The sequence below is a fragment of the Dermacentor andersoni genome, chromosome 9, assembly GCF_023375885.2.
Source record: "Dermacentor andersoni chromosome 9, qqDerAnde1_hic_scaffold, whole genome shotgun sequence".
Taxonomy (NCBI): Eukaryota; Metazoa; Arthropoda; class Arachnida; order Ixodida; family Ixodidae; genus Dermacentor; species Dermacentor andersoni.
In genome coordinates this window covers 17,809,954-17,836,709 of record NC_092822.1, presented here as the reverse complement: position 1 = coordinate 17,836,709, position 26,756 = coordinate 17,809,954, and the positions used below count along the sequence as shown (strand labels likewise).

Sequence of the window (26,756 nt, the reverse complement as noted above, 5' to 3'; positions counted from 1 at the left end):
CTCGCAAAAAGTTACCCTCGTTGGACGGCAAAACTGCCGGTGAGTACGCTTTAGGTGATGAAAAAAAAAATTTGCGCTTTCGTCCATCTGAAGTGAAGATGCTGTTCGCTCAAGTGTTTGTTTGTTTGCTTGTTTGTTTGTTTGTTAAGGTAGCATAGCATTGAAATCTCGCTAACTGAAAAGTACTGATGGCACACTTATTGGCGTTCGATGCTTGTCGACAGGAAAAGAATGTACACAAAAAACGGTTATCAGGGAAGGAGGGAGGTGATTTTATCGCGGTAACATTTACAAAGCACAAATGGAATGGGAGATCATTCGTGAATGAAGTGCTTGTGTTACAGATCGCTGACGATACCGATGCTCATATTTACGCTTTGTGAATGTTCGAATATGATACGTTATTTATTTTTTCTGACACCAAATACCTCTTCTATTTTTCATCTCTCTCTTTCTCTGCAACAATTTACGCGGCTTTAATCTTTCGTATTACCCAACAAGCGTTCAACTAAACCTTATAGAGTGCTTGCTTAATTTTGTGTGATGTTTTATTGCTTTGATGTTCTTTCCTTTCTGTCTTTGTTTCCTTAATTTACTTTCATTGCTTAACCGCTGGAGTAACTTTTTATGTTTTAGGAATAGCCCGCTCTTCGGAAGTAGAATTCACTATATGCTCGCGTTATTTAATAGATATCAGCACCTTAGAAACTGTTTCCTTGCCGGTTATTGCATTGCTGCCTTCGTCCGTAATTGTATGTTTTTCTATTCTTGCAATGATGCACTAGTGGCAAGACGTCGCTTTATCAACGCCCCCAAAGGCAGTGGCTTGCGGCAACACACCGGGAGCTCTCGCCGGCATATCGTGCTTCATTCGACCTTCGACGACGAGATACTCCAGCCAGAAATAAACTTTCAAAATGTTTTCGCTCATTCGTGCTGAGACCATGCTCTGAGGGTGGTCTGGAAGACGCCGGTGTTATCGAAAAACAAGAAACAACCTTCTTATTCACCTGGAAACCGTCCGAAAAGTAAGAAAGGAAACCCTGTTCTTCAACATCACGCGCAGTACGCTCAAAAAAAAAAAAAAAAAAATTCTAAGCAGTGACTAGCACCTCTAGCTGATACGAGATGTGAACAGACGTTGAACATCCGTTTCCTTCTTTCTTTTTCTGCGTATATCGCGCATGCAACACTACTGCTTTGTTGTGATTGTTCCAACGGAGATTTTCTTTGTATTTTTTAGCTATATGCGTATAAATTCTCGATGTCTATGAAGTCATCGTTTCTTTCCGCAGAAAATAGTGTTGAAGCGAATTAATGCAGAAATTATAACGTAGAAGTCACCACACACACACACACACAACTATGTGTATATATATATATATATATATATATATATATATATATATATATATATATATATATATATATTAGGCGTGTTTTTAGTGGTGTTTTCGGTTTAGAACGCCTATCGACTTTGCCCAGCTACGTACGCAGACTCAAAGTCTCACTGGAGAAAAAGGCTCTAACGCAAATAGACCGAGTTAGCCCTATTGCCTTACAGCCGTCCTGTCAGGTTCTATTTCGACCTACTGCTCGTCGCTGTTGAGCAGCGATATGGCATTCTGACTCTGACCACGATCTTGTGGGTTCGGCTATCGACTGTGCAGTTACCGCATCACGATGCACCCGTAATTTAAGGTCATCCGTGTGGTGACTATTATGAGACTGGTAGCTGCGAAGCTGTGAAATTGTACAAACAGAACCGCCTTATATATATACAGGGTGTCCCAACTATAATGCACCAAGATTTAAAGATATGCAAATGCCACGTAGCTGGACAGAACCAAAGTAATGTTCTTTGCCGTCGCTCGGAGACACTCAGGCTATTTATTTTTCATACCGCCTAATTACATAAATAGTCTTAACTGATTAGTTATCTTCTCAAATATAATTAGATGGAAAGTGTCAACGAACAGCAGTTCTGAGCAGCAGCTGCAGCTAAAGAGAGCGCATTGCAAGCATCTGCTATTTCTACTGCAGCTACCACCTCGTGATTCCTGCCCTCGTCGGCGTGGCAGACCATATCTGCGTGCCTCCGCACTGAGGCCTGCGTATACGGCTTCATTCTGCGCGCCGCCTCCCAGGGCGCTGCGCAGAGCGGCAATCGGACGGCAAGCTTTCCGCAGACGGCAAGCGGAAAAACAGTTTTTCCCGGTGACCTATACGGCGCCTGCGCTTGTTAATGGCCTGGAAGGGCGCATACAGAGGACCATCCCGGCACCGACTTCACTTCTGAGCAGCAGCTGCAACTGAAGAGGGCGTATTCTAAGCATCTGCTATATCTACTGCAGGTTAGTTTTCTTTTTCTTAACTTTCCCACTGCATCCTATGTTATCGTTGTTGCGGCTGCTCCTCACAAGTGTCTCTCTCGATTCCGGTCTGTCTTCTACGATGCCCACCAACGCTGAACTCGCAAAAAAAAAAAAAAAAAATTGACCGTCTGGAATTACTGCTAAGCAGTAAGCTTGATTCACTTGTTTGATGATCAGGGAATCGGCAACCTGGTTTCTCTAGCTGAAAGCGTGCGTTTCATGAGCGAACAGTATGACCCCTTCAGAGCGACATTTAATTTAACAAAGCGTTAACTTCTCAGAATCCATCATTGACAAAAAAAAAAAAAGAATCGCCGGCATGGAGCAATACAGCAGGATTAATAACATTGAAATAAAAGGCATTCCATCATTACAGGAAGAGGACTGCTCTGCAATTTTGAAAAAGGATGCCGGTGCAATTAACTGCCCGATTTTTTATGGGTACATTGACATAGTTCAACGTGTTTAGCAAGATGTCTGACAAGAACGTCATTGTTCATTTTTGTTCACGTGAGAGGAAGAATGAGTTTCTTCGCAACGGTCGTCAAGTTCGTCTTCGATGCTCCCAGATTGGCTTTTCTGGTATTACAGGTAATCCTGTTCATATCAACGAACACCTCACAGTCGACAATAAGTGCTCATCCAGCAAAGCTCTTGCACTAAAGAGAGAGAGAGAGAGAGAGAGAGAGAGAACAAATGGTATTTTTGTAGGGACTGAAAACTGCCAGGTTAAAGCCCTTAAGTCAACTGACAACAGGGTCTTGCGAACAGACTCGGAGGCCGATTTTCGGATCTTCGCGTAGGCGCATAGCCTATCGCTTATTTTGAAATTTTCCATCACATTTTCAATTCCTATTTTACAATTTGTCGCACCAAAGGGCCGATTCCGACAATGAATAGCCAGAATTCACATACTGTCGCAGTAAATAAACGACAAAAAATGATTGCGATGGGGCACCGATCGGGCTATCTCCAGGCCAATGAGAACGGTCGAAAAGAATCAGAATTTATTTGTATAAAATACGGCCCCGCTCTCTAAGACTTAGCATATAGCGGGATAAGTTTTTTCACCGGGCGCTGATTCGAGTTGCCCTCCTTTTCAAAGCCTTGGCGATAAGAGAGTAACATGATAGGGTGCACAGGGGCAAAGCACTCTATTTGCGCCCTCCGCTACTCGTTCTCCAAGGGACGGTCTTCTCCCGCGCCTCTTTTTTTTTTCTCTTTCTGTGTAAGGGAGGGAGGGAGGGAGGGTCAAAGCGTAACGCCGTAACGCCTCTGATGTGCATGCGTGCGTTGGTAACAGCGCACCGTCGCGAGATCTAAAGTGTTGTACCCCGGGTCGTCACGACTGGCTGCCCTCTGCAGCTTGCGCAAAGGGCCCTAGCTGGGTCGCATCCCACAGTGCTCGTGTGACACCTGCACTACAGAGATAAGATCTGGCTATACGCTAGCTCTATAGGCTATAAGAGGCCGCAAGGTCCCTTCTAAGACGGCACCTTTCTTAGACGGCTCCCTTCGCTGGCGCTAAGGCGCCAGTCGTAATCAAGAAATTCGATCTATATCGGGCTCGATTGCATTCGACGGTGCTGTCTATGGCACCCGTATTAATGGGGGAACAAACTACCTGGCTATAAGCTATAAGTCTGGCGACACGGGGTGTCTCAACTATCATGCACCAAGATTTAAAGATATGCAAATGCCAAGTAGCTGGACAGAACCAAGGTAATGCTGTTTGCTGCCGCTTGGAGATACTCAGATTATTTTTTTTGCATTCCGCTTAATTGCATGATTAGTCTTAGTTAATTAATCAACTTCTAAAACATCATAATTCGATGAAAAGTGTCAATGAGAAAATTGTACAGCAACATGAAAGACTACTGATACAGCTTTCTTTTGCTGAATACGTGCTACATAAAGTGTTTTACTGAGCGTGAAAGAATCCCACGAATAGATGCAAAGTGCCTCGAGTGGCCAGTCGCGTCAATAATGCGTGTAGTCGCGGGCTTCTTTCACGCTCGGAAAAACACCTTTATGTAGCACGTATTGAGCAAAAGAAAGCTGTATCGGGAGTTTTTCATGTTGCTCTACAATTTTCTCATTGACGCTTTTCATCAAATTATAATATTTGAGAAGTTAATCAATTAGTACTAAATATGCAGTTAGGCGGAATGCAGAAAATCAGGGTATCTCCAAGCGACGGCAAAACACGTTACCTTTGTTCTGTCCTGCTACGTGGCATTTGCATATCTTAAACTTGGTACACGATAGTTGGTACCACCGTGGTTGTGACACCCTGTATACGCAGAAACTCTTTGGATATGGCAATTGGAAATTCATAAGAGAGGCCTGGGATGTTTAGTAGGCTTTTAGGCAGATGATGACTAAGATCGATCATCGTCAATATAAAACCGCAAAATACAAAATAGATGCTATGAAATCACATATGTTTTGTGACCATTTGACATGTGACCATGCCATTCTCTATATGTAGAGACATTGGGAGGTAGGCATGTCAGAGCCGTCTGCCCGGCTCTGACAAAATTAAATTTGTTACTCAAGAAGCAACAACAAAATGAAAAGACCTAATAATAGATCAAAAAGCGGGATGAATATGTTCGATGTGTGCATCAATGTAAACATATCGGCATAGCAACCAAAGGCATGCGAATCTGCGGAGCGTGCATCGCTGTAGAACGTGAAAACCAAAACCCGTTCTTAAAGCTCACTTCGACGGATCGGGCTTCTTTTTAGGCATTCCACACAATGCGCGATGCTGCATGCAGGAATGTCATTCCCACCGGCGCCGCTGCTGCAACAGCTGGCAGTCCTCCTGCTTGCGGCAACGGCATCGACTGGTGCGGTGATCTCTCCGCCCACCCTGGTGAAGCAACCAGCGCACGAGCAACTCTTTCAAGTGGCCCAATACCCGGATGAGACGGAGAGGCCCTTCGTCCTGGAGTGCGAGGCCACCGGAGAACCCGAGCCCACTTACAAATGGACGAAGAACGGCGAAAGGTTCGACCACGTTTCGCAAGATGACCGCATTTCACAGCAGCCCCGCCGCGGCTCTCTCGTCTTCAGCAGCCCCAACGATGCGGACGAAGGGCTGTACCAGTGCCTCGCCACCAACTCGCACGGCACGGCGGTGTCCAACGCCGTCTCACTTCGCAAGTCCGAGCTCGGGAAGTTCACCGAGGAGCCACTGAAAGAAGTGCGCGTCCGAGAGGGCGACCCGCTGACCCTGCGCTGCAGCCCTCCAACGGGATACCCGCGGCCAAAGATTTTCTGGCTTATCCAGCACGCGAACGGGGCTCTTCGAACGCTCAATTCATCCCGCATGACCGTGGATCCCGAGGGTGCTTTGCACTTCTCGAACGTCGAGATTGAAGACGCGATACCAGATGCCGTCTACGCCTGCAGCGCGACCTCACTCTTCCGACGCGAGTATAGGCTGGGCAACAAGATCCTGCTGAAGGTGGAGTCAAGGCCAGGAACTGGGAAACCAGGGCAATCGCCCATTAAGCAGTACGTGTCGCCCACCGAAATCGTAGCACTGAGGGGCCGCCAGCTCGAACTTTACTGTATATATAGTGGCACACCAGTGCCGCAGATTTTGTGGAAGAAGCAGGGAGGGGATCTGTCGTCGGAACGCGTATCCTATTCCAACCACGGTAGGACGCTGCAACTCCGCTCGATAAGCTTCGAGGACGAAGGCACCTACGAGTGCGAAGCCAGCAACGGAGTAGGCGTGGTCCACACGCACGCCATGCAAGTCAAGGTGGAGGCAGAACCATTATGGTTGCAAGCGCCGAACGACGCTATCGCAGCTGAAGGAGGGAGCGCCACCTTCAATTGTTCGGCATTGGGCGTGCCGGAGCCCGAGCTGCGGTGGTTTATGAACGGCGTACCCATCGAGGTGACGGAGCGCAACAACCATATTAGACACGCTATCGATGGATTATCGCTCATTATCGAGCAGCTTACAAAGACTGACACAGCTGTCTACCAGTGCAATGCCTCCAACGTCCACGGATATGCCTTTCGTAACTTCTTCCTCAACGTTGTCGGTGAGCACTAACTTATTTTATTTGCTTAAGCTGCAGCTGTTAAGGACTGTGTGGGCTATCTGATATTTAATTGCCGTTTCGAGTGACAACGTTTTGGTCGCGCTGGCAAAAGGCTTCAGATGAACACTGTACATTCTGTAGGTGAAGGGTCAACTGTCACGCAACACCGCTCCGCCGCCTTCTACCAATGCACTTTTCGAACGACGCCGCTCTATAACATATATGTTCTCTTCCTGTTTATTCTAACATAATTAAGAAATTTGCTGTTATTAAACAAATTGGGCAGATCCAACGCAGATGTTGGAATCCATGCGAAGTCAGGCTTCAGTCAAGTGGAGTGTAATATATCCTATGCAACTTACGGCGATGCGTACCGTTCACCTTAATACTGTGCGATGCGTACTCACCTTAATTATATGTAGCATGAAACTTCGTGCGATGTTCACGTTTAAGCGAAGAAACGGCGCTTTTGAACGGCGGGGAGGCAGAGACGACACACACGAGCGCTCGTGTCTGTCGTCTCTGCCTCACCGCCGTTCAAAAGCGCTGTTTCTTCGGTTAAGTATGTACCAAGCAAGCCAAGTTAGCGCGATGTTTATGTATATCAGCCACAAAGGTGACGACGTTAATCTCACGCGATCTACACCGTCCACGCGCTATGCCTAAATGAAAACTCCAAACCAGCCGCATGCACCCCGTGAGATGTCTACGCAGCGATGTGACGAGGACGAAGGCGATGTGGGGCGCTTGTTGAAGGAATAATGGTGGTGAAATGTATGTGTACACACACACACACGCACGCGCACGCACACACACACAGAGAATATGTATTCTCTCTCTCTCTCTCTCTCTCTCTCTCTCTCTCTCTCTCTATATATATATATATATATATATATATATATATATATAGAGAGAGAGAGAGAGAGAGAGAGAGAGAGAGATCACTTCATTGTACAAAAAAGTACCGATGTCCTCAGTCCGGGGATGTCCGGAGCTGAGATGTCCTCAGCTTGCTTTGTAAGAGTTAATGTTTCTTGTTAAGTTCACTTGATTCAATTATAGTCACAATGTAAACATGTTTTCGAACCAAGCAGCGTCTTTCGTGCACACCAGCCTAAGCACAGTTCTTGGGCGATGTAGAAGTACACATTTTAATCAGTGCTGAAGAAGCTATTGCCTAGTCATAGAGGTGCATGCTACTCGATCGAGGTGTTCACGGTAATATTGTCAACTCTGGCAATGTAGTATAAGAAATGGTATAACAATTTTCTTCAATCACACTACTTCTCACCTGATGCACATCAAACTGAATAGCTTACCTACAGCGAGGTGACGCGAAACTATAAAAAAAGCTTTCTTGTTGCCTTGGAGTTTAATCAACCTTGATGGGCCTGCAGAATACAATTCTGTTCGTTAGCTTCTATTCCGTTTTTAACATAAGTTGCACCAAGGGAATAAGCTTGATGTTAGCGTAAAATTGCCGCTGATCAGTGCAATTACGAAAGGCAGAGAGATTCATTTCAAATTAGCCTGGAAAGAAATTTCATCGCTTTCATTCGTAGTTTCTGTTTATTCCCTTCTCTATTTATGTAATTTTCTATTTCCGTCATTTGTTTTCTATACTGTGATTATTGTTGCGATTGTTTAACATGCTGTGCTCCGGATTGTGCTCTTCTTAAGAAATTCCGCTCATCGAAGAACCTCCTGAACCGCTGACGCTCGGTGTGGTGATGTCGAAGGCGACGATGCGGTGTCGTGTTTCAAAAGATCCGCGACCCGAAGTGAAGTGGATGAAAGAATCGCAGGAGCTGACCGGAGACCGCTACCGCATCCTCGACTCCGGAGACCTGCAGATTGATGGCCTCAGATTCACGGATCAAGGGGAATACACGTGCTACGCCAGCCACAAATCTCGTGTTGCTGCGGCCTCTGGATCGCTAGAGGTCAAGCACAAGACGCGCATTACCCAGCCACCACAAGGCTACGAGGTGACTGATTCGTCTCCTTTTTTTTAGTACTAGCTTAACGGCACTGTTAGCTGCACATGTGAATTAGATACTAAGGGAAAATATGGACATCAGTTAGTTCGATATATTATTCGTATAGAAGCCTATCTACGTTTTCTGTATGCCAAAGTATGACTTTTTTTCTGGCTTAGAAAATTTCCACTGAAGGTCCCACTGATGCACCCTCATTCAGAATCATTTAGAAGCCAAAACGGATGAGTCGACGTAATATCAGCGTGACAACCCTCTTTGCCACACTCTGAATCAGCCATAGCTAACGTAGTATGAGAGGTACCATAGTCAAAAATTTGTGGTTCTCTTTTTCGACACTTTCTCGCTTACGGAAGCTGTTTTTTCGCTACGAATGACAAACTCATTATTGCGGTAGCCTAATCTTTCAATGTAGATCGACGCAATATCTTAATTGAGTGTGTTTTTAAACTTCGTTTAGCGTGAGAGTGGGGCGGCAATGCTGAAAAGGCCCCACCCGTAGGGTTGACGTGAACGTTTTAAAAAAAAGGGGGGTGGAAATATTGACGATGATTATCAACGTAAGCGATTAAGCGAATGCTTCTAGAATGCTATTCATTTATTTAATTAATGATGCGCTTCAAGACATGTAGTTATCGCAGTGAGGATCCTTAGGTGCCGTTTGTGTTGAGCGAACGAACCAGCAAACGTTTGTCTATACGATGGTAGGGCGACGGGAGTAGAGGGCTGTCTTTGCTTAGTGTCCCCATATACGCTTCCAAAGGGAGCAGTTTCGCAAAGGTCCAGCATTTTGTTCCAAAGCTATGCGACATATAATTTTATTCATGTCATGTCATGCATTAGCTTGGGCCACTAAGTATCTGCTCGGGGTTGTGCACTTCATCATCATCATCATCAGCCTGGTTACGCCCACTGCAGGGCAAAGGCCTCTCCCATGCTTCTCCAACTACACTGCACCGTGCACGTCATTCATGTCATTTCATGACATGCCATGTTATTCCTGTCATGTATACATGTCAATTTTGTCATGTCACTTATGTAGTGACAGGTCATGACTTTCGTATCCTGTCATGCGTGTCCTAGCATTCATGTTCATGCCATGCTTGTCATGCCACACATGTCATCATCATCATCAGCCTGGCTACGCCCACTGCAGGAAAAAGGCCTCTCCCATACTTCTCCAACTACCCCGGTCATGTGCTAATTGTGGCCATGCTGTCCCTGCAAACTTCTTAATCTCATCCGCCCACCTAACTTTCTGCCGCCCCCTGCTACGCTTCCCTTCTCTTGGAATCCAGTCCGTAACCCTTAATGACCATCGGTTATCTTCCCTCCTCATTACATGTCCTGCCCATGCCCATTTCTTTTTCTCGATTTCAACTAAGATGTCATTAACCCGCGTTTGTTCCCTCACCCAATCTGCTCTTTTCTTATCCCTTAACGTAACACCCTTCATTTTTCTTTCCATAGCTCGTTGCGTCGTCCTCAATTTAAGCAGAACCCTTTTCGTAAGCCTCCAGGTTTCTGCTCCATACGTGAGTACTGGTAAGACACAGCTGTTATACACTTTTCTCTTGAGGGATAATGGCAACCTGCTGTTCATCATCTGAGAATGCCTGCAAAACACACCCCAGCCCATTCTTATTCTTCGGATTATTTCAGTCTCATGATCCAGATCCGCAGTCACTAGCTGTCCTAAGTAGATGCATTCCCTTACCACTTCCAGTGCCCCGCTACCTATCGTAAACTTCTGTTCCCTTCAGAGACTGTTAAACATTACTTTAGTTTTCTGCAGATAAATTTTCAGACCCACTCTTCTGCTTCGCCTCACCAGGTCAGTGAGCATGCATTGCAATTGGTCCCCTGAGCTACTAAGCAAGGCAATATCGATCATCAGCGAATCGGAAGTTACTTAGGTATTCTCCATTAACTCTTATCCCCAGTTCTTCCCAATCCAGGTCTCTGAATACCTCCTGTAAACACGTGGTGAATAGCATTGGAGAGAGCGTATCTCCCTGCCTGATGCCTTTCTTTATTGGGATTTCGTTGCTTTCTTTATGGAGGACTACGGTGGCTGTGGAGCCCCTAAATATATCTTTCAGTATATTTACATACGGCTCGTCTACACCCTGATTCCGTAATGCCTCCATGACTGCTGAGGTTTTGTCTGAATCAAACGGTTTCTCGTAATCAATGAAAGCTATATATAAGGGTCGGTTATATTCCGCACATTTCTGTCACCTGATTGATAGTGTAAATATGGTCTATTGTTGAGTAGCCTTTACGAAATCCTGCCTGGTCCTTTGGTTGACAGAAGTCTAAGGTGTTCCTGATTCTATTGATTACCGTAGTAAATACTTTGTAAGCAATGGGCAGTAAGCTGATCGGTCTATAATTTTTCAAGTCCTTGGCGTCCCCTTTCTTAAGGATTAGGATTATGTTAGCGTTCTTCCAAGATTCCGGTACGCTCGAGATCATGAGGCATTGCGTATACAGGTTGACCAGTTTTTCTAGAACAATCTGCTCACCATGCTTCAACAAATCTGCTGTTACCTGATCCTCCCCAGCTGCCTTCCCGCTTTGCATAGCTCCCAAGGCTTTCTTTATTTCTTCCGGCGTTACTTGTGGGATGTCAAATTCCTCTAGACTATTCCCTCTTCCAGTATTGCTGTGGGTGCCACTGGTACTGTATAAATCTATATAGAACTCCTCAGCCACTTGAACTATCTCATCCATGTTAGTAGTGATATTGCCGGCTTTGTCTCTTAACGCATACATCTGATTCTTGCTTATTCCTAGTTTCATCTTCACTGCTTTTAGGATTCCTCCGTTCCTGAGAGCATGTTCAATGCTATCCATATCATACTTCCATATGCCAGCTGTCTTACTCTTGTTGATTAACTTGTTGATTAACAAGTTAATGAAAAAGCGTCAAACATGTAATGTCATTTATGTTATGTGACGCATGTCATGTCATTCATGTTATGCGCGTCATATGACGTCATTACGTGTCATGCCAAGCTTGTTAGGGACGCGGCGAATTGCAGTATGGATGGTACTGAAGGAAACGAAAAGTGGGCGTTACGTCCGTGACGTTGTTTTCTTCGCACAGCAACTGAAAATTTCAAGTCATTTCAGACCACGTTATGGTGCTCGGCGAGAAAGGGTGGTCTTGCTCCACAAAAGTAGCTAGTCATGTTGAGTAACTCCGGCGCTAGCGACGAAGGAAAAAGGAAGGCGCAACTGGGAGCATACCGTGTGCCCTAGCTAACGCGGGTCAAGCTGTCTAAAAAATACTGCTACCGGATGCCGCGGTGCGACCAATTATGTTTTTTTAGCAGTTGTCGGGGTGCGCACACTGTTGAATTTTTCTGCTATCATTGATCAGCTAATTAGCCAAAATTAATTCAATACATTAATAATTACCTACTTGTCCAATTGCGTAATCTCGTTTTTCAAATTGTGCACCGAATTCGACAACAGCATATTCAGAAGTTTCGAGCTCGCTACATTTTCCCCAGTTATGTTTTGCGCATTTCACACGTGTGCCGCAAAATTCGAAATAGAATGCAAGGTATAAGCGGGCCCACGTGTTTTGCTCGATCGACACTAGCGCTCTCAAAAGCGTTTCAATAAATTAGCACTGCTCAATGGCTGGCTTGGCGAGCGCGAAGAAAGTTACAAGAGAACATCCTAGTTGTTGACTGCGGCTACTAGCAAGCCGTAGAATTCCCTACAAGAACTACTAGAGGGAACTCTGGCGCTGCAATCGTTCAGCCACAATTGGAGTGATGGGAAGTATATGTATTTATCTGATCTTCGTGCTTGTGGATTCAGACGTTCTTGTGTCTTTGTTTATTATGCTTTATATGCCTTCAATGTCGTAAATTTCAGAGCAATCTATACTTTTCGAAGTGCAGAAGACGCGAACACTCACAATCGCTACTGATTGCGACGATTCAGCTTGTCGAGGTGCCCAATCGAAACGCGCCTAGCGTCTCATGTTATGTCGCTTGTCGGTGCATGCGTCCGTGGTGTAATGTTTTCAATATCGAGGTTCTTTTCTAGAGGCACTGTGTTCGAATTTTCGCCGTTGGACACTTTTAATAATGGTTATTTAATTACTTATTTCGCAGTACGTTGTTGAAAATGACGAGTTCACAAAGTCACGAAACCGCTTGAAGCCATTGTAGGAAACGCTATGCTTCCACCCAACCACCCTCACTGCAGCTCCCGTAGGCACTAGCGTCAGAATTCCCTCTAGTAATTATTACATGAAACTCTATGTGCCAAGCAGTCGCCCTGTCATGCTTTCTCTCTTATTATTACCTGTTGCACTTCAGTCGTATTCATTATCGCCGCCCTAAGCCGCTGCGCAGTGCTCTAGCAAACAGTGTGAAGGGGTTGTTTGCTCGTAGCAGCAGCCAGCAGCTTCACCGTCTTCGTCACACCGGCGTTCCATCGACGTCATTCCTTCATTGTTCCACCGTACTCAAGTTGTCGCCATTTATTGGTGATTATGCCGCGCCATCGTCATGTCACAGTCGTCATGCGTTCGTTGTCATGCCATCGTCGTGACCATTCCATCATCATCATTCCAGCTTTGTCATCTCATTCTCGTCGTACCGTCATCCTCATCCCGTCGTCACGCCATTGTCGTCATACTACCTTCATCCCATTGTCCGTAGGCCTTGTCTTCGTCACGCTGCCATCGCCACACCGTCATCATTTCGGAATAGTTCTATTGTCGTCATAGAGTTTCTCACTATAACACCTAGAGGGAAATCTGGCGCCACCGTCTATGGGAGCTCCTTAAGGGGAGCCGTACCGTCATGGGAATGACGGTATGTGTGTCTGCGAGGCTCGTGTTGGCTCGTGTTGTAAGAGGCTTCGTCTAGAACGTAGATATGGCTGCACAAATAACGCGTTCTTCAAGTAAAATCTTCATAGAATGTTTCCATTCACGCATATTATATCTTTACTCACCTACAATGCATGACCGAGCAAAGAAAAGCAAGAACAGACGACAAACTGTTTCAAAGCGAGCGCGAATCTTGTCGTCTGTCTTCCATCTTTAGCGGCCCGCTGATACTTTTTACGTATCATATAATTGTACATGCAATAACGAGTTCTCATAGTTAAACAAAACATGTTTTCGTGTAATAATAAAGCTAAAACTGCTTTTTACGTGCTGTTTTAGTAGAAATTAAATGAATCACTGTGACAGACGGAACGGTGGTTGCCTGGCTTTCCGAGAACGATGACATTCCGCAGTCACAATATGCCGGCATTCTCATGCATACCACAGCGCAGCAGCGCCAGATTTCACTCTAGGTAATATAGTGAGAAACTCTATGGTTGTCATGTATTCGTCATACCGCCTTCACCGTTCCATCGACGTCATTCCTACTTCGCAATTCCGTCATCGTCACGCAGCCCTCGTCATGTCGTTATAGTCGTAGCCGGCTCCAGCGAGCGTCATAGCAAACGCGGCCAGTCTCGGAGACAGCGTGTTGCATATAACCGAAGCAATGAAAGTTTCAGAATGACGACTGCAGATTTTGAATAAAGGTGCCTTCAGCAATATGGCGTGCCGCTACATTGACTGTATGCCAAACGCATTAAAGGTGGACAGCCATCATCAGATGGGTTCATCCGGAATTATTTTTTTTCGCCTCGTGGACGGCAGTCTCTGCTCAAGCTATACGGCCACATAATTACGGTTGCTGATCTTCCCTTCTCTCGTAATGCAGCACGAGTGTCTCCGTTGCCTTTCACAGGTGGCCGCTGGCAAAGCCGCGACCTTCCGTTGCAACGCCGTAGCGGATCCAAGTCTGAGGCTGTCTCTCGGATGGTTGTTCAATGACCAGCCTGTGGACCTTGAGACCGACCCACGCGTGGTTCAACTGAATGACAACTCGCTGGTTATCACACGAACCACCGAGCTCGACTCGGGTGTCTATACTTGTGTGGCACGCACCGAAGTCGATAGTGACCGCGCAATGGCTACACTTATTGTTCAGGGTGAGTGCCCATTTTTCTAGTAAATTCATGTTGGTGATCAAACAGTGTATTGGGTTAACATACATTACCTTAGTCCATCAGCCATCAGCGATCAACAGTTGATGTGATGTATGCATGGCTGAGCAAATAATTGCCATTTGCAGATAACCGTGGTTCTGCGAACAGTTCAAGACATGAGGGATTGTTTTCTAAACCGGCGGCATTCTTTACAAATTTCACACCGTAATATAGGTATAATGTGGCATCATCGCAGAGGGCCGCCGATGTAAGGTGGTGTGAAAGGTTGGCCCTGACCACAGAGAGTGGTCCCGACTTTGTTGAGGCGCTCAATATTTAGGTGGATATGTTTGTGAATATATATATATATATATATATATATATATATATACACCAACATCTATAAAAGAGAAAATTGTATTCACCAGTTTTGCGACACCAAGCTACAAAGAAAACCCGTGCGGGTTTCTCAAAGAAAGCATCGCAGTTGAAGCATTTGTCCTGGTTCTAGGATCGTACCCGGGACCAATGCATTTCCGGGGCGGTAGCTCTACCAGCAGAGCTAACAAGGTGGCTAACAGGTCACAGCGTGAGAGCGAATAATTCGACAACTCAGTTACTCGGCCTCATGATTGATAGAGTAATTTAATTGCCCCCGCGATTAGTCAAAACATATAATTGGTATTTAAAAGGACATTGTTTGCGAGCATTAGATCACTATACTATTAAAATATTTTAGACGTAATTTTCGTTTATTTGGCGGGAAAGTGTTACTTAGTACCGGGGAAGTTTAGGTATTTTTTAAGGTCAGTCAGTCAATCAATGAATGAATGAATGAATGAATGAATGAATCAATCAATCAATAAACTTTATTTCCTTTGGATAGGAGGAGTACGGGACTAAAAGCTTGAGCAGCTTTACGAGGTCCCGACCCCGCTACAGTTGGCAAAACAGCAGTATGACGGTCAGTCATGCACGAAGAGTTCAAATAAATCGATGAATATTACGTAATATCGAGTAACACAAAATTTTGTAACAAAGCGCGAAACAATAGAACCCATTTGCATAGGCTTGAAAGAGCATGAACATGAAAAGCAACAATCGACAAGAGGGACAAAAGAAATCGAATGGATGTACTATTCCTGAAAACAAATGGACTGGGCGAAGCATTTAATGAGACAATTTTGATTACACGAAGGATCAAAATCTTTATGGTTTGATAAGTTTAGAAGGGAATGTAATTTGTAGGACAAAGATTGCTCATCCTAAGTAGTTCTAGGGGTTGGTACAGTCCACATTTCTTTGCGCCTGGTTGGACGAACACTTGTGTTTGCTTTTAACTTAGCAAGATTAATTATGGTATGGCACCATACTTAACAGAAGCTTTATAACCCAACGTCAGCCTATAATTATATAAACAGAACACTGGAAGAATTTCGTACTTTGTAAAAAGAAGTTTTGTAGAAGAAGCATAATGTACAGCAGCGATATGTTGTATGGCTCTTTTCTGCAGCAAATACAGCTTGCAAATTCGTTACACCAGTAGTACACCACACTATGCTGCAGTACTGCAAAAGAGAGGACACTAATGCATTGTAGATCATAATCTTCACCTTTGTAAGAAGAATACATCGTGTACGTGCAAGGACACCAATGGCAGATGACATCTTTGAATGGAGGTTTTCAACATGTACATTCCATGCCAGGTGCATTGTAGAATGTATTCCAAGGGCTCTAACAGAATCCACCAACTCTAACTGCTGAGAGCCCAAAAATAAATTCAACTTTGTCAGCGTTTTTCCTTTAGGCGTGTACAAAATAACTTGTGTTTTTGTACACGCCTAAAGGAAAAACGCTGACAAAGAAGTTGAATTTATTTCTGGGACTTGTGTTTTTGAAAGGTTTATCTTTAAAGAATTCAACGAGGCCCAGGCATCTAGGTCATACAACGTTTTGTTAGCCATCGCTTCTATCTCTGTTTCCAAATTCCCTGTAATAAAATCTGTCCTGTCATCAGCATACGAGACGAATGTTGCGTTGTCTGTGTAGTGTACAATGTCATTTATGTAAATCAAAAATAAGAGTGGCCTTAGGATGCTTCTTTGTGGCACACTAACAACGACCGGCTTCCTTGCAGATGTTTCAATGTTTGTATCTACGAAGTCTCCTGTTTGAAAGATAGGATTCTAAAAGCGCATGCGCTGTTCCACGCACAACATAGTTTTCTAATTTGCTAAGAAGGATGGTATTATCAATTAAGTCAAATGTCTTGGAAAAATCGACGTATATGCCTAATGCCATTCGATTACGACTGAATGCACCTATAATTATTTATTTTTGAGTCAAGAGGGCTGTTTCGTCAGAGCGATGTTTCCTAAACTCATGTTGAAAATCTTGAAACAAACTGTAGTGATTATAAAAATGGTAGCAATCTAATATTCATTAATTTCTCAATACCTTTCGAAAACACTGGAATTATCGAAATAGGTCAATAGTTGTTTAGTGCCCCCTTATCACCATGCTTGAAGACTGGAACAACGTGTGAAGTCTGCATTTGTTTAGGAAATATGCCTGTAGATAATATTAAGTTATAAATATGGGTAAGAACAGGGCATATAATATCAAGCACATACTTTATGGGTCGAATCTGGATGCCATCGGCGTCCAGGGACCGGCTGTTATCTATATCGCTGAAGCGAGAAAAGACTGTTAAGGGGCTAGTTGGGGCAAGTAATAGAGTGTTACTAAACGCGCTTACAGGCAGGAACTGAGTGTAGCTGTTGAGGCCATCAACTTCATTTAACTGAGGTTTTAATGTGAAGATTTCATTAAACTCGTTTGGTATAGCATTCCCGGAAAGTTTCTGCCCGTTATGACACAAAACATCTGGAATAGCTGAAATTGAATTAGGCTTTAACAAAGCATTCAATTTGCACCAGATCACATCATTTCTTTTATTGGCTGGGTCACTAAAAATTACCACAAAATAAGCATCCTTAGCAGCCGTAAGCTGATTTGTGAGATTATTTCTATATTTCTTAAACTTCCTGAGCGGGGCTGGATCTCTAGATTTCAGAAATCGAGCATACAGGGCATGTTTGTGTTTACCCATACCAAGAAGCTCAGGTGTCAGCCAAGGTTTTCGTGCTTTGGATGGCCTTGTCATCTTTTTCATGGGGAAGTGTTCATGGTAAACAGTTTTGAAAGTGCTCATGAAAGCAGTATGCGCAGTCAATATCTTCTGCTCGGTAAACGCTGTTCCAAGCTACATGAGTAATAGCTTGGTGAAATGCTTCAAGATTTGATGAAGTAATGGACTGAATAAAGACTATTTTTTTTTAGTTTTACTAGCCATGTAGTGAACTTTTTTAACTAGTGATATACCCAGATGATCACTGACATCAGTGCACACAAGTTCGGCATCTAATGAATCAATATTAATGTTTGAAATGAATACATCTGATAGGGATGCGCCTTCAGTAGTCACGCGCGTTGCAGTAGATATTGTGTTTGAAAAACCATAAGTTGTGATAAGAGATTGAAAATCCTTTTGTGGCGGGGAAAACGAAAGCATGTTTATATTGATAAAACCACCTAAGATTAAATTGATCTTCTCTTCTAATGTATAACTGAAAAGTTTTTCAAGAAACGCAAGAAATCGGGTTGCGTCACCTGATGGTAGTCTGTACACAACGAAAAACATATTGCTATAACTCTGCATTGTTAACACCTCGTAGTCGGAAGTTATATCAGTGAATTCATCTACGGGCTTAGCCACAATATCGTCCCTGAGCAAAAGCGCGACACCGCCACCACGCTTAACCTGACGACTTCGGAAAAACGAGTGATAGCCAGGAGGCTTAAACATGTGCGATGTGGGCGTCAGCCAAGTTTCAGTTAACATTATTGCTGTAAACGGTACTTCGAAAGTGTTGATTAGCAAGGTCAAGTCGTCTATTTTATTCGGAAGTGATCGAACATATTGATGAAAATATGTCAATTCCGGCTTTTTAACTGATACGAATGGTTTTATTTCGGATGGAACCTAGCCCATTGTTAACCCAAGTGAAACATGGTTAGACCCAATTAGCAAATTTTAGACAGGTCCCTTGCGCTTCCAATGACACGCACCGTGCTAAGATCCGTTGCCCTCGCCTTGAAGCGACAACCATCGGTCCAAAGAAACTTCTTTTATTTCTCTCTCTCTTGAGAGCCAATGCCTGGGCAAAAAGGCGCTTGTTGTGGCCCGTCAAGTGTTCATTGATGAAGACTGGAGTGGCTGGGGTCACTGGAGTGGCTGGGGTCATTCAGTGGTCGCCTCGGAGTTGCAAGTATTTTCTTGTATTTAAGCTGCATGGTTTGGCGCAGCAATGGCTCTCGAAAATGTCTAGGTTTGTTTCTTGATTCGTTACATTGCCAATGCAGTCCTTGAGTAAAAAACAAATAGCTGCATTCGCCGTCGTGGCTTAGAAGCTATGCGTTGCGCTGCTGAGCACGAAGTCGCAGGTCAGATTCCTGGATGCAGCGGCCGCATTACGATGGGGGCGGAATGCAAAAACGCTCGCTCATACAGCATTGTGTGCACATTAAAAGCACGTCACAATTATTCTGAAATCCCCCACTGCAGCGTGCCTCACAATCAGATTGTGGCTTTTGTATGCGAAGCCCGAGAATTGTCTTTTTTTTTTTTCGCACAATTCTTTACATTTACCTTCGCGTCACCTACGCCGTAAATCCAGCCTCGGCGTATTACACATGAGCCGACTGGTGGGCCATAATACTATATTTCCTTTTGCAACCGCAGCTTTCGCTATGGCTTACTGTATTTCGTTTTCCATTTTTTCTGCAGATGTTCCCAATCCGCCACAGGTGCTTCAAGTCGAGTGCCACAATCGTGATGTTCTTCTGGAATGGAAGCCCACCGGCGATAACCGGGCCCCTATTTTGCAATATTCCATTCAATATAACACCTCCTTCAACCCTGACGTGTGGGAAGATGCCTTTGTCCACATACCTCCCATTGATAACAAGTTCAGGGTGTCCGTGTCTCCTTGGGCAAACTACTCCTTTCGTGTAGTCGCTCGCAACAAAGTCGGGACCTCACTGCCTTCACAAGCATCAACGACATGCACGACTCCTGAAGACGCACCGTACAAGAACCCCGAGCATGTCATGGGACGCGGGGAACGCTTCGACAACCTGGTCGTCACCTGGACACCCATGCCCCCCATAGAGCACAATGCGCCGGGATTCTTCTACAAGATACTCTGGAGGCGCCACGACATCCCCGGCGCCACGTGGAATGAACGCATCATCGAGGACTGGAAGCAGAACCGACTCGTCGTCCCCGATCAACCTACGTTCAAGCCATACCGCATCAAGGTTGAGGCCTACAACCGGCACGGCCAAGCAATCACTGTCCCCATGGAAGTCATCGGATATTCGGGCGAGAATGTGCCGTTGGCTGCGCCCCATGACTTCAGTCTGACGGAAATCATCGGCCCCCGCACCGCCAAGTTTACTTGGAGCCCCGTGAGCTCCGAGTCTGTGCGGGGTCAATTTCGCGGCTACAAAATCCAAACGTGGACGCCCGTCGAGGGGATGGAAAGGCTGCGGGAGATGGTAATTCCGGCCAACGAGAATGCTGCCATTGTCAGCCTGTTCCGGCCCTTTTCACACAACGTAGTCCGCATCTTGGCGTTCAACAACATGTACAACGGGCCGCCATCGGACACCATCGAGTTCACGACACCGGAGGACGTTCCGGGGCCAGTAGCTTCGTTCGAGGGCATACCTATTGGGTCAACAGCCGTGTACCTCACGTGGAAGCCGCCCTTGGAGCCCAACGGCTTACTTACGGGCTACCGCATCTACTACGAAGAGGCACGCGGCAGCATGCTGGGACCCAAGACCGAACGTCGGCCGCCTGTGAGCGACCCGCAGAAGTTGCGTGCCAAGCTCGCGGGTCTCAAGCCGCGCTCCAAATACCGCATCACTATTCAAGCGTCGACGTATGCGGGCCAAGGAAAGCCATACTTCATCGAGCTGAGAACACCGGATGAGTCCGAGAACCTCCCTGACGCAGCCGACTTCATCTGGGTCTACGTGCCAGACGACGAAGACCAACGCGCAAATGTGCGGGTATGGCAGCCGCTTACTGCATGTTCGGGTTGGTTGCTCTGTAATAGCAGCCCTGGTAATTTCAAAGGCAGAGCTGGCACAGAAGTAGCCATGCATGTCTCACGAAAGACGCAGAAGTATCCATGGACCTTGAATGAACACAGAAGTAACCATGCCAAACCGGTGACGCATGCTTTGATTTTCTGTCGTCGATCTCCTTTCTTTCTTTCCCACTTCTGGCAAGTCCACTGCCTACTGTTCTGATAGTGGCAACTAGCGTTTCCGTGTTTCTACAAAATATATCGCTTCCCAGCTTCCACGGGCGGCTCACCGCTCCAGTTAAGCTCAGAACACTTCGCTGGCAACTGTACGTCTCCAGTATACAGGTAGGTGCTGATAGCGTTCGTCGGAGCACAAAATTGTAGAATTTTAAGGTTGAGGGCTTAGGTGAGGGCTGATCTTTTATTATGAGACTTTATTTCCATTCCTCATCGATCTGATTTCTTACCATGATTTAGAGCCTCGGCTCAATTATGATGTGCTGCCTTGCCCTTCTGTCCTTCCTGACGAGCACATTTTGTGTGCTTCGGGAGGCTTTGCAATATCAATGAGATTGTAAGACAGCAATTGCACATCTCGAGATCTTCGCATGGAGCCCATTATATAAGTATTTCCCGCTTAATATGTAGAGAAATGCTACACTACTACTTACAGCTGGAGAAAGCTATCAAAGATGCAGCAAACCATACAGTCCCATAGATGAACTAAATAACTAAACCTATTTGCTGCAGGAAAGCTCCTTACAGCACTGAAATTATCTTCAGACGTTTTATTCGATGTTTATAAATAAACTAGTTTTGTAATATTTCGCTTGTTAGTCAAAATATTATTAACAATATATCGTATAACTTGTCTCGGCGTATGCTTAAAAGAGCGTTCATCCTTATAACTAAATCTATTTGCTGCAGGAAAGCTTCTTACAGCACTGAAATTATCTTCAGACGTCTTATTCGATGTTTATAAGTGCGAGATAAGTCAGTTTTGTTACATTTCGCTTGTTAGTCAAAATATTATTAACAATATATCGGATAACTTGTCTCGGCGTATGATTAAAAGAGCGTTCATCCTTTCAGCTACTGTAAACCCACGGGAACGTACAGCAGGTGTCAAAACTTTTAAGTTAGCGGTATCAACGAACAACGCTATTCCCACACACTGCATAACCGTATAACCTAAGGTTGTACGGTTATGCAGACTCATAAATTTCTCGGACATTCGACTGCGTACAGTGGGCCTCACGACGCCGACTGTACGTGACGAGAACTAAGGCCGCATATTACGATCCAGTAGTTAGCATAGCCCCAATTGGTTTTGGCCGCACCAATGTATTGTTATGCATCTGAAAGATCGTTTTCTTATCTTACTTGAATACAAAGTGAATCAACTTCAGCACAGGCAACCAAACCACAATCAAAATCTATAAAAGAGATACTAATAATAACTCTCATGCGCGATAAGCACTGAGAGCAGAATTATATATAACATGAAATCGTTTATTTTAACAATGAAAGAACATTCCCCATAAATGATGCATATTGTTGGCACAGTATTGCATAATACCCCGGAAGTAATAAGAATAACGACTGTTGGCACTGAAGTGACAAATGCCATGGCAACGGACCTGAGGTGACGCGAAGGAATGTGACGTACAGGTGACATGGCTGCCGCCCGTGACCGGACACCCTGGCAGCGACTTCTACGTCCAGTACCGCCGCAAGGGTGACCAGGCGTGGGAGAACACTACGGTTGCGGAGAATGAAGACAGCATCCTGGTTATGGGACTGGACAAACACGCCTTCTACGAAGTGCGCATCGTTGTCATCGATGGCAAGTACCAGAAGCATTCGCAGATCGAGGAGGTGTGGACAGGAACTCTCGGTAAGAATGACCAGTGTTGGCGAAGGTTTGGAGACGAATCTGTACAAAACTTGTTTCTAAAACCTAAACATTACGCTAAAGCCGGCAGCGATTGTGGGAGTTGCAGTGGTAATGTTACAAGCAGGGTTAACCCGGTAAATGACTGTGTGTGAGAACTTATCGCATCTTTCTGGGCCAACTGTTTCAGGTTGTTAAAACTAAAACTGAGGAATTTAAAACGAAATAATAATTTTTTGCTAACCATGCTCTATAGAAGCCCCGCACTTAATAATCTGAGCGACTAAGATAATTTTCGCTCCAGGAATAAGCTGTTCCAGTTAAACAATACCATCACATTTGAAGGTCAAAAAATAGAAATAGTTGATAGTCACAAAATTCTTGAGTTTACTTCTCTTCGCACCTATCTTGGGACATGCACGTAAATTATATCTGCAAAAAGATTTCTTCCGTGATAAGGGTTGGATCACGATGTCGTAATACACTTCCTATAAAATCCAAAGTGCAGATTTATAATGCATTATTTAACGCACACTTATATTGCGTTATAGTGTGGTGTTCAATCACCAAAACTAACATACGAAGAGTTTTTATGTTACAGAAGAAGATAATTCGATATGTTGGAAATATAGGTTACATTCAAACTCCATAGAGGCGTTCCCTAAGTATAACATTATTCGAATTGATAACCTACACACTTTTCGTTTATTCCATACTGCACGATATTCTGCAGAATTTGCTAGGAGCTACATAAAACAATTAGCCTCCTTAGAGCGTCGTCGCATAAATGCGAACACGAGAAATCCTGAGATATGGTAAATTCCATACCTCAGAACACTATAAACATCAGTCATTAATACATAACCTACCATCCAGTTTGAGCAAATACAAGCATATTGAGAATTTCAGTAGAAAAGAACTCCGCTCATACTTTGCTCGCTTTTAACATATCCGATATAGTTATTATTTTGTCTTTGTGTATCTGTATGAGTGTACGCTGTACAACTTGTTTAGTTTTCTCAACAAATGTTAATCTTCTAAAATCATTCTCATGCGGCGTTGTCTAGCTGTTGTTAGATTGTCTTGTATATCTAGTATTGCTATGGTAGTGTTGTGTGAAATTCATTGTGCTAAAGCTATTTCAAATGCTGGTAACTCGACATGATGGAAATTATGTTTCATTAATTCCGTTCATGAAGAATTCAGGCTATCACTGGAATTATATGTGAATTATTGTAAATGTACACACTGGTTACCGTACTACTGCCTTATCTGGTCTTTTGGGTCACATCAAGCTACGTATGTAGCTTTTAGCCCAAAATAACCATCCAGTATGTAAACTTGAATATAAAACTGATTTGATTTGAAATGTCTACGCAATTTATGTAGAGCAAAATCTTATCAATCAACATTTTGTTAATGAAAGTCTACTAATTAGCTTTCGTATTGGTTTCTAATGGCAGCAATATAAAGCATATATCAAAGCATAAGGTTTGATATAAACTTTCAGGCTAGCACGAATTTGAATAAATAAAAACTGAGAATGTGCGGCGAACTGCCATTTCTGTTCCACTAAATAGTTCTCTGTACTGCGTTATCGCACCGTGCAGATAATATAATTTACGCAGCAATGCATTTCGCCCCAGATTTCTAATACTTGAAACATGTGCACAAAGGTTTTTAAAAAAATGTGTTCCGTGTAATGTACTCCGTTTGATGTTACCTTCCCGCGAAAGTCCCTTATTAAAAAGACAATTAGCAATATTTAGTTAAATAATAGTCATATTTGCAGTCTATGCGCTAATACTGTTGTCCGTCACTGCTGTGGACCATGGTCAACAAAATTTATTTATTCCCGAACCCTCTATTTATAATAGTTTAACGCAGACATAGAAGCAGCGTGCGGTATACATTCTGCACACTTAATCCTAGGGCATATACGTAATCTGTATAAGTCTAACCATGGGGCATATCTTGTGTATCGCTTATTTCTAAGTGTATACATTGTTGTCACGGAAAATAAAACGGCAGCAGACGCTTGAACTTATCTTTTACTGTCGAAGCAGGTTTTACCACATTATTACGACTAGGCTTCTATGATTGCAGCGAAGAAATTGAACATCAACATTATTACGATGAAATAGGGCTTCGGCTCATTATCTTTCTCAGTGAAACAACTATTTTGATACAGAAAATGGCGATAACCCTAGGCAAGCAAATAAAAAGTCTAAAAGCAAGTATAGATTTTTTTTTGTTGTTGAAAGCGTGCCTCAGTCGTTTGTCACCAGCAGCAACAACTTTAAATACTTGCAAAGGAAACGACAGGTTCCAATCATACTTGTGATTTTTGTGGTCATACTTCAGGAGCTGCCACAAGTTCTTGTGAGGAATGACACAATGCCCACTTCGAGTTAAAAATCAGTCATCTCGAGGAGCCCAGCAATATCTTAATGCCCATGTAGGACACAATTGTTTCAGTTCGTCATTACTTAGTAAATTAATCTGCACAATAGGCTAGCAAGGCGCAAGAACTTGGAAGCCTCAAAATTATCGCTAAAGCTAGTCATTCCCCTAAACATATGTAGATATTATTAGATATTTTAAGATTTCACAGCAATTCAAGTTGCTTACTATTATTGCTGTTATTGCCATTATTGCTGCACACTTCGAATTTATATCTTCCTGAAAAACCTTCGTCTTGAAATAGCGCCTTGCACCTCAAAAATTGTTGTTTCGCTACCGCAGACCCTCACCCCCTCCCCTCCTCGGCTTCTACTTGCTTTACAATCTTATTTTTATTGTGCACTTGGCGAAATAATGCCAATAATGCCAAATAATGCCAATATTAATAAATAAGTCAGGTTATCCCGGCAAGATCGAGGCACCGATTCGTCGTGTGCGCACACGCACACCCGTAAAATGTTTGTCGCGCATTTATTTTTTTCGTTCACACAGATGTCCCCAATCCTCCGGAGATACTTCGCGTGGAATGCGAAGCGGTCACGGCTCTCGTAGAGTGGACACCCCGAGGCGCCAACCAGGCGTCCATCCTGTCGTACTCAGTCCAGTACAGTGCCACTCCGAACTCGTGGGAGGACATCGCTCCGGAGATTCCTGCGTCGGACACCAGTTTTCGGCTGGCGCTGAGTCCTGGGGCCAACTACACTTTCCGGGTGGTGGCTCGCAATAAGGTCGGACCTTCGGCACCCTCTGAGCCATCGGCGACGACGTGCGTGACCCCCGAAAGCGTGCCATTCAAGAATCCTGATTCCGTCACAGGCCGGTGGAACGTTTTCGATGACCTCGTCGTATCTTGGATGCCCATGGCACCCATCGATCACAATGCACCGGGATTCTTCTACAGGGTGTCCTGGAAGCAGCACGACCTTCCCGATGCCGCATGGAGCTCGCATGACGTCAAAGACTGGACGCAGGACAGGCACGTCCTGCGTGGCCTGCCCAGGTCTTCGCCCTACAGCGTCCGCGTGGAGGCACACAACCGGCTTGGTCAGGCGAACGTCTTGGCCAGAGAAATTGTAGTTCCGAAGAATGAGAAAGCGAAGCTCGTGGATATTATGGATGCGCTTCTTGCGTACTTTTAAGGGGCATTCAGAAGCACATCGTAAATGCATGCATCGTTTCTTTGCATGGTGAGGTGCCGTACACGCTCATCTTTACTGCATCCATCAAGTTCTTTGTATTTTGAGTGAGATCCCCCGGTGTAGGGTAGCCAACCGGACGTTATTCTGGTTAACCTCCCTGCCTTCTACTTTTTTCTTTCCTCCTCCTCCCGAGTGGTCACTCTCGCCCTGTCCCCACATTCTAACATTCGCTTAATTTGCACATCGTTTGTGTGCTGAGCGATAAGAAATAAATGTGTGGGATAAGGTTTACTGTATTCCTTCAATTTCCCAATTACGGTCAGTTGCTCATAGCTGATGATGCTCAAATATGCCACATGGAAAGTCGAAGCTGCCTGGCAAAGGCAACGAATTTCTAGAAGGAAGTAAATTAAACGAACTTTACGAGCTATTTAATCTTTGGTGCACAGACGGCTGTCATATTAGGTGTTGGATTGTTAGTCGGAGCACTTTCATATTACTCCGTTCATATACGTCATGTTAGGGTGCAATAATTGGTCAAAACAGCAATAATGTTTGTTGATGTCTCCTGCATAAACAACAAAAGAGCACTAACAGCATAGTTTATTTTTTTAGCTTTCCCTGCTCTGAAATAACAGT

At 44.4% G+C, this 26,756-nt stretch overlaps 1 protein-coding gene across 1 annotated transcript; it reads left to right on the top strand.

The window, feature by feature from the left end:
* Positions 1 to 605: 605 nt before the first annotated feature.
* Positions 606 to 26,756, top strand: LOC126527126 (neuroglian-like). The gene is made up of 8 exons (XM_055068584.1): positions 606 to 1,028; positions 2,044 to 2,354; positions 5,159 to 6,442; positions 8,123 to 8,430; positions 14,220 to 14,463; positions 19,310 to 20,601; positions 22,293 to 22,518; positions 25,471 to 26,756. The coding sequence occupies exons 3-8, from the start codon at positions 5,161 to 5,163 to the stop codon at positions 26,115 to 26,117; spliced, it is 3,999 nt and encodes a 1,332-aa protein (XP_054924559.1). The 5' UTR covers positions 606 to 1,028; positions 2,044 to 2,354; positions 5,159 to 5,160; the 3' UTR covers positions 26,118 to 26,756.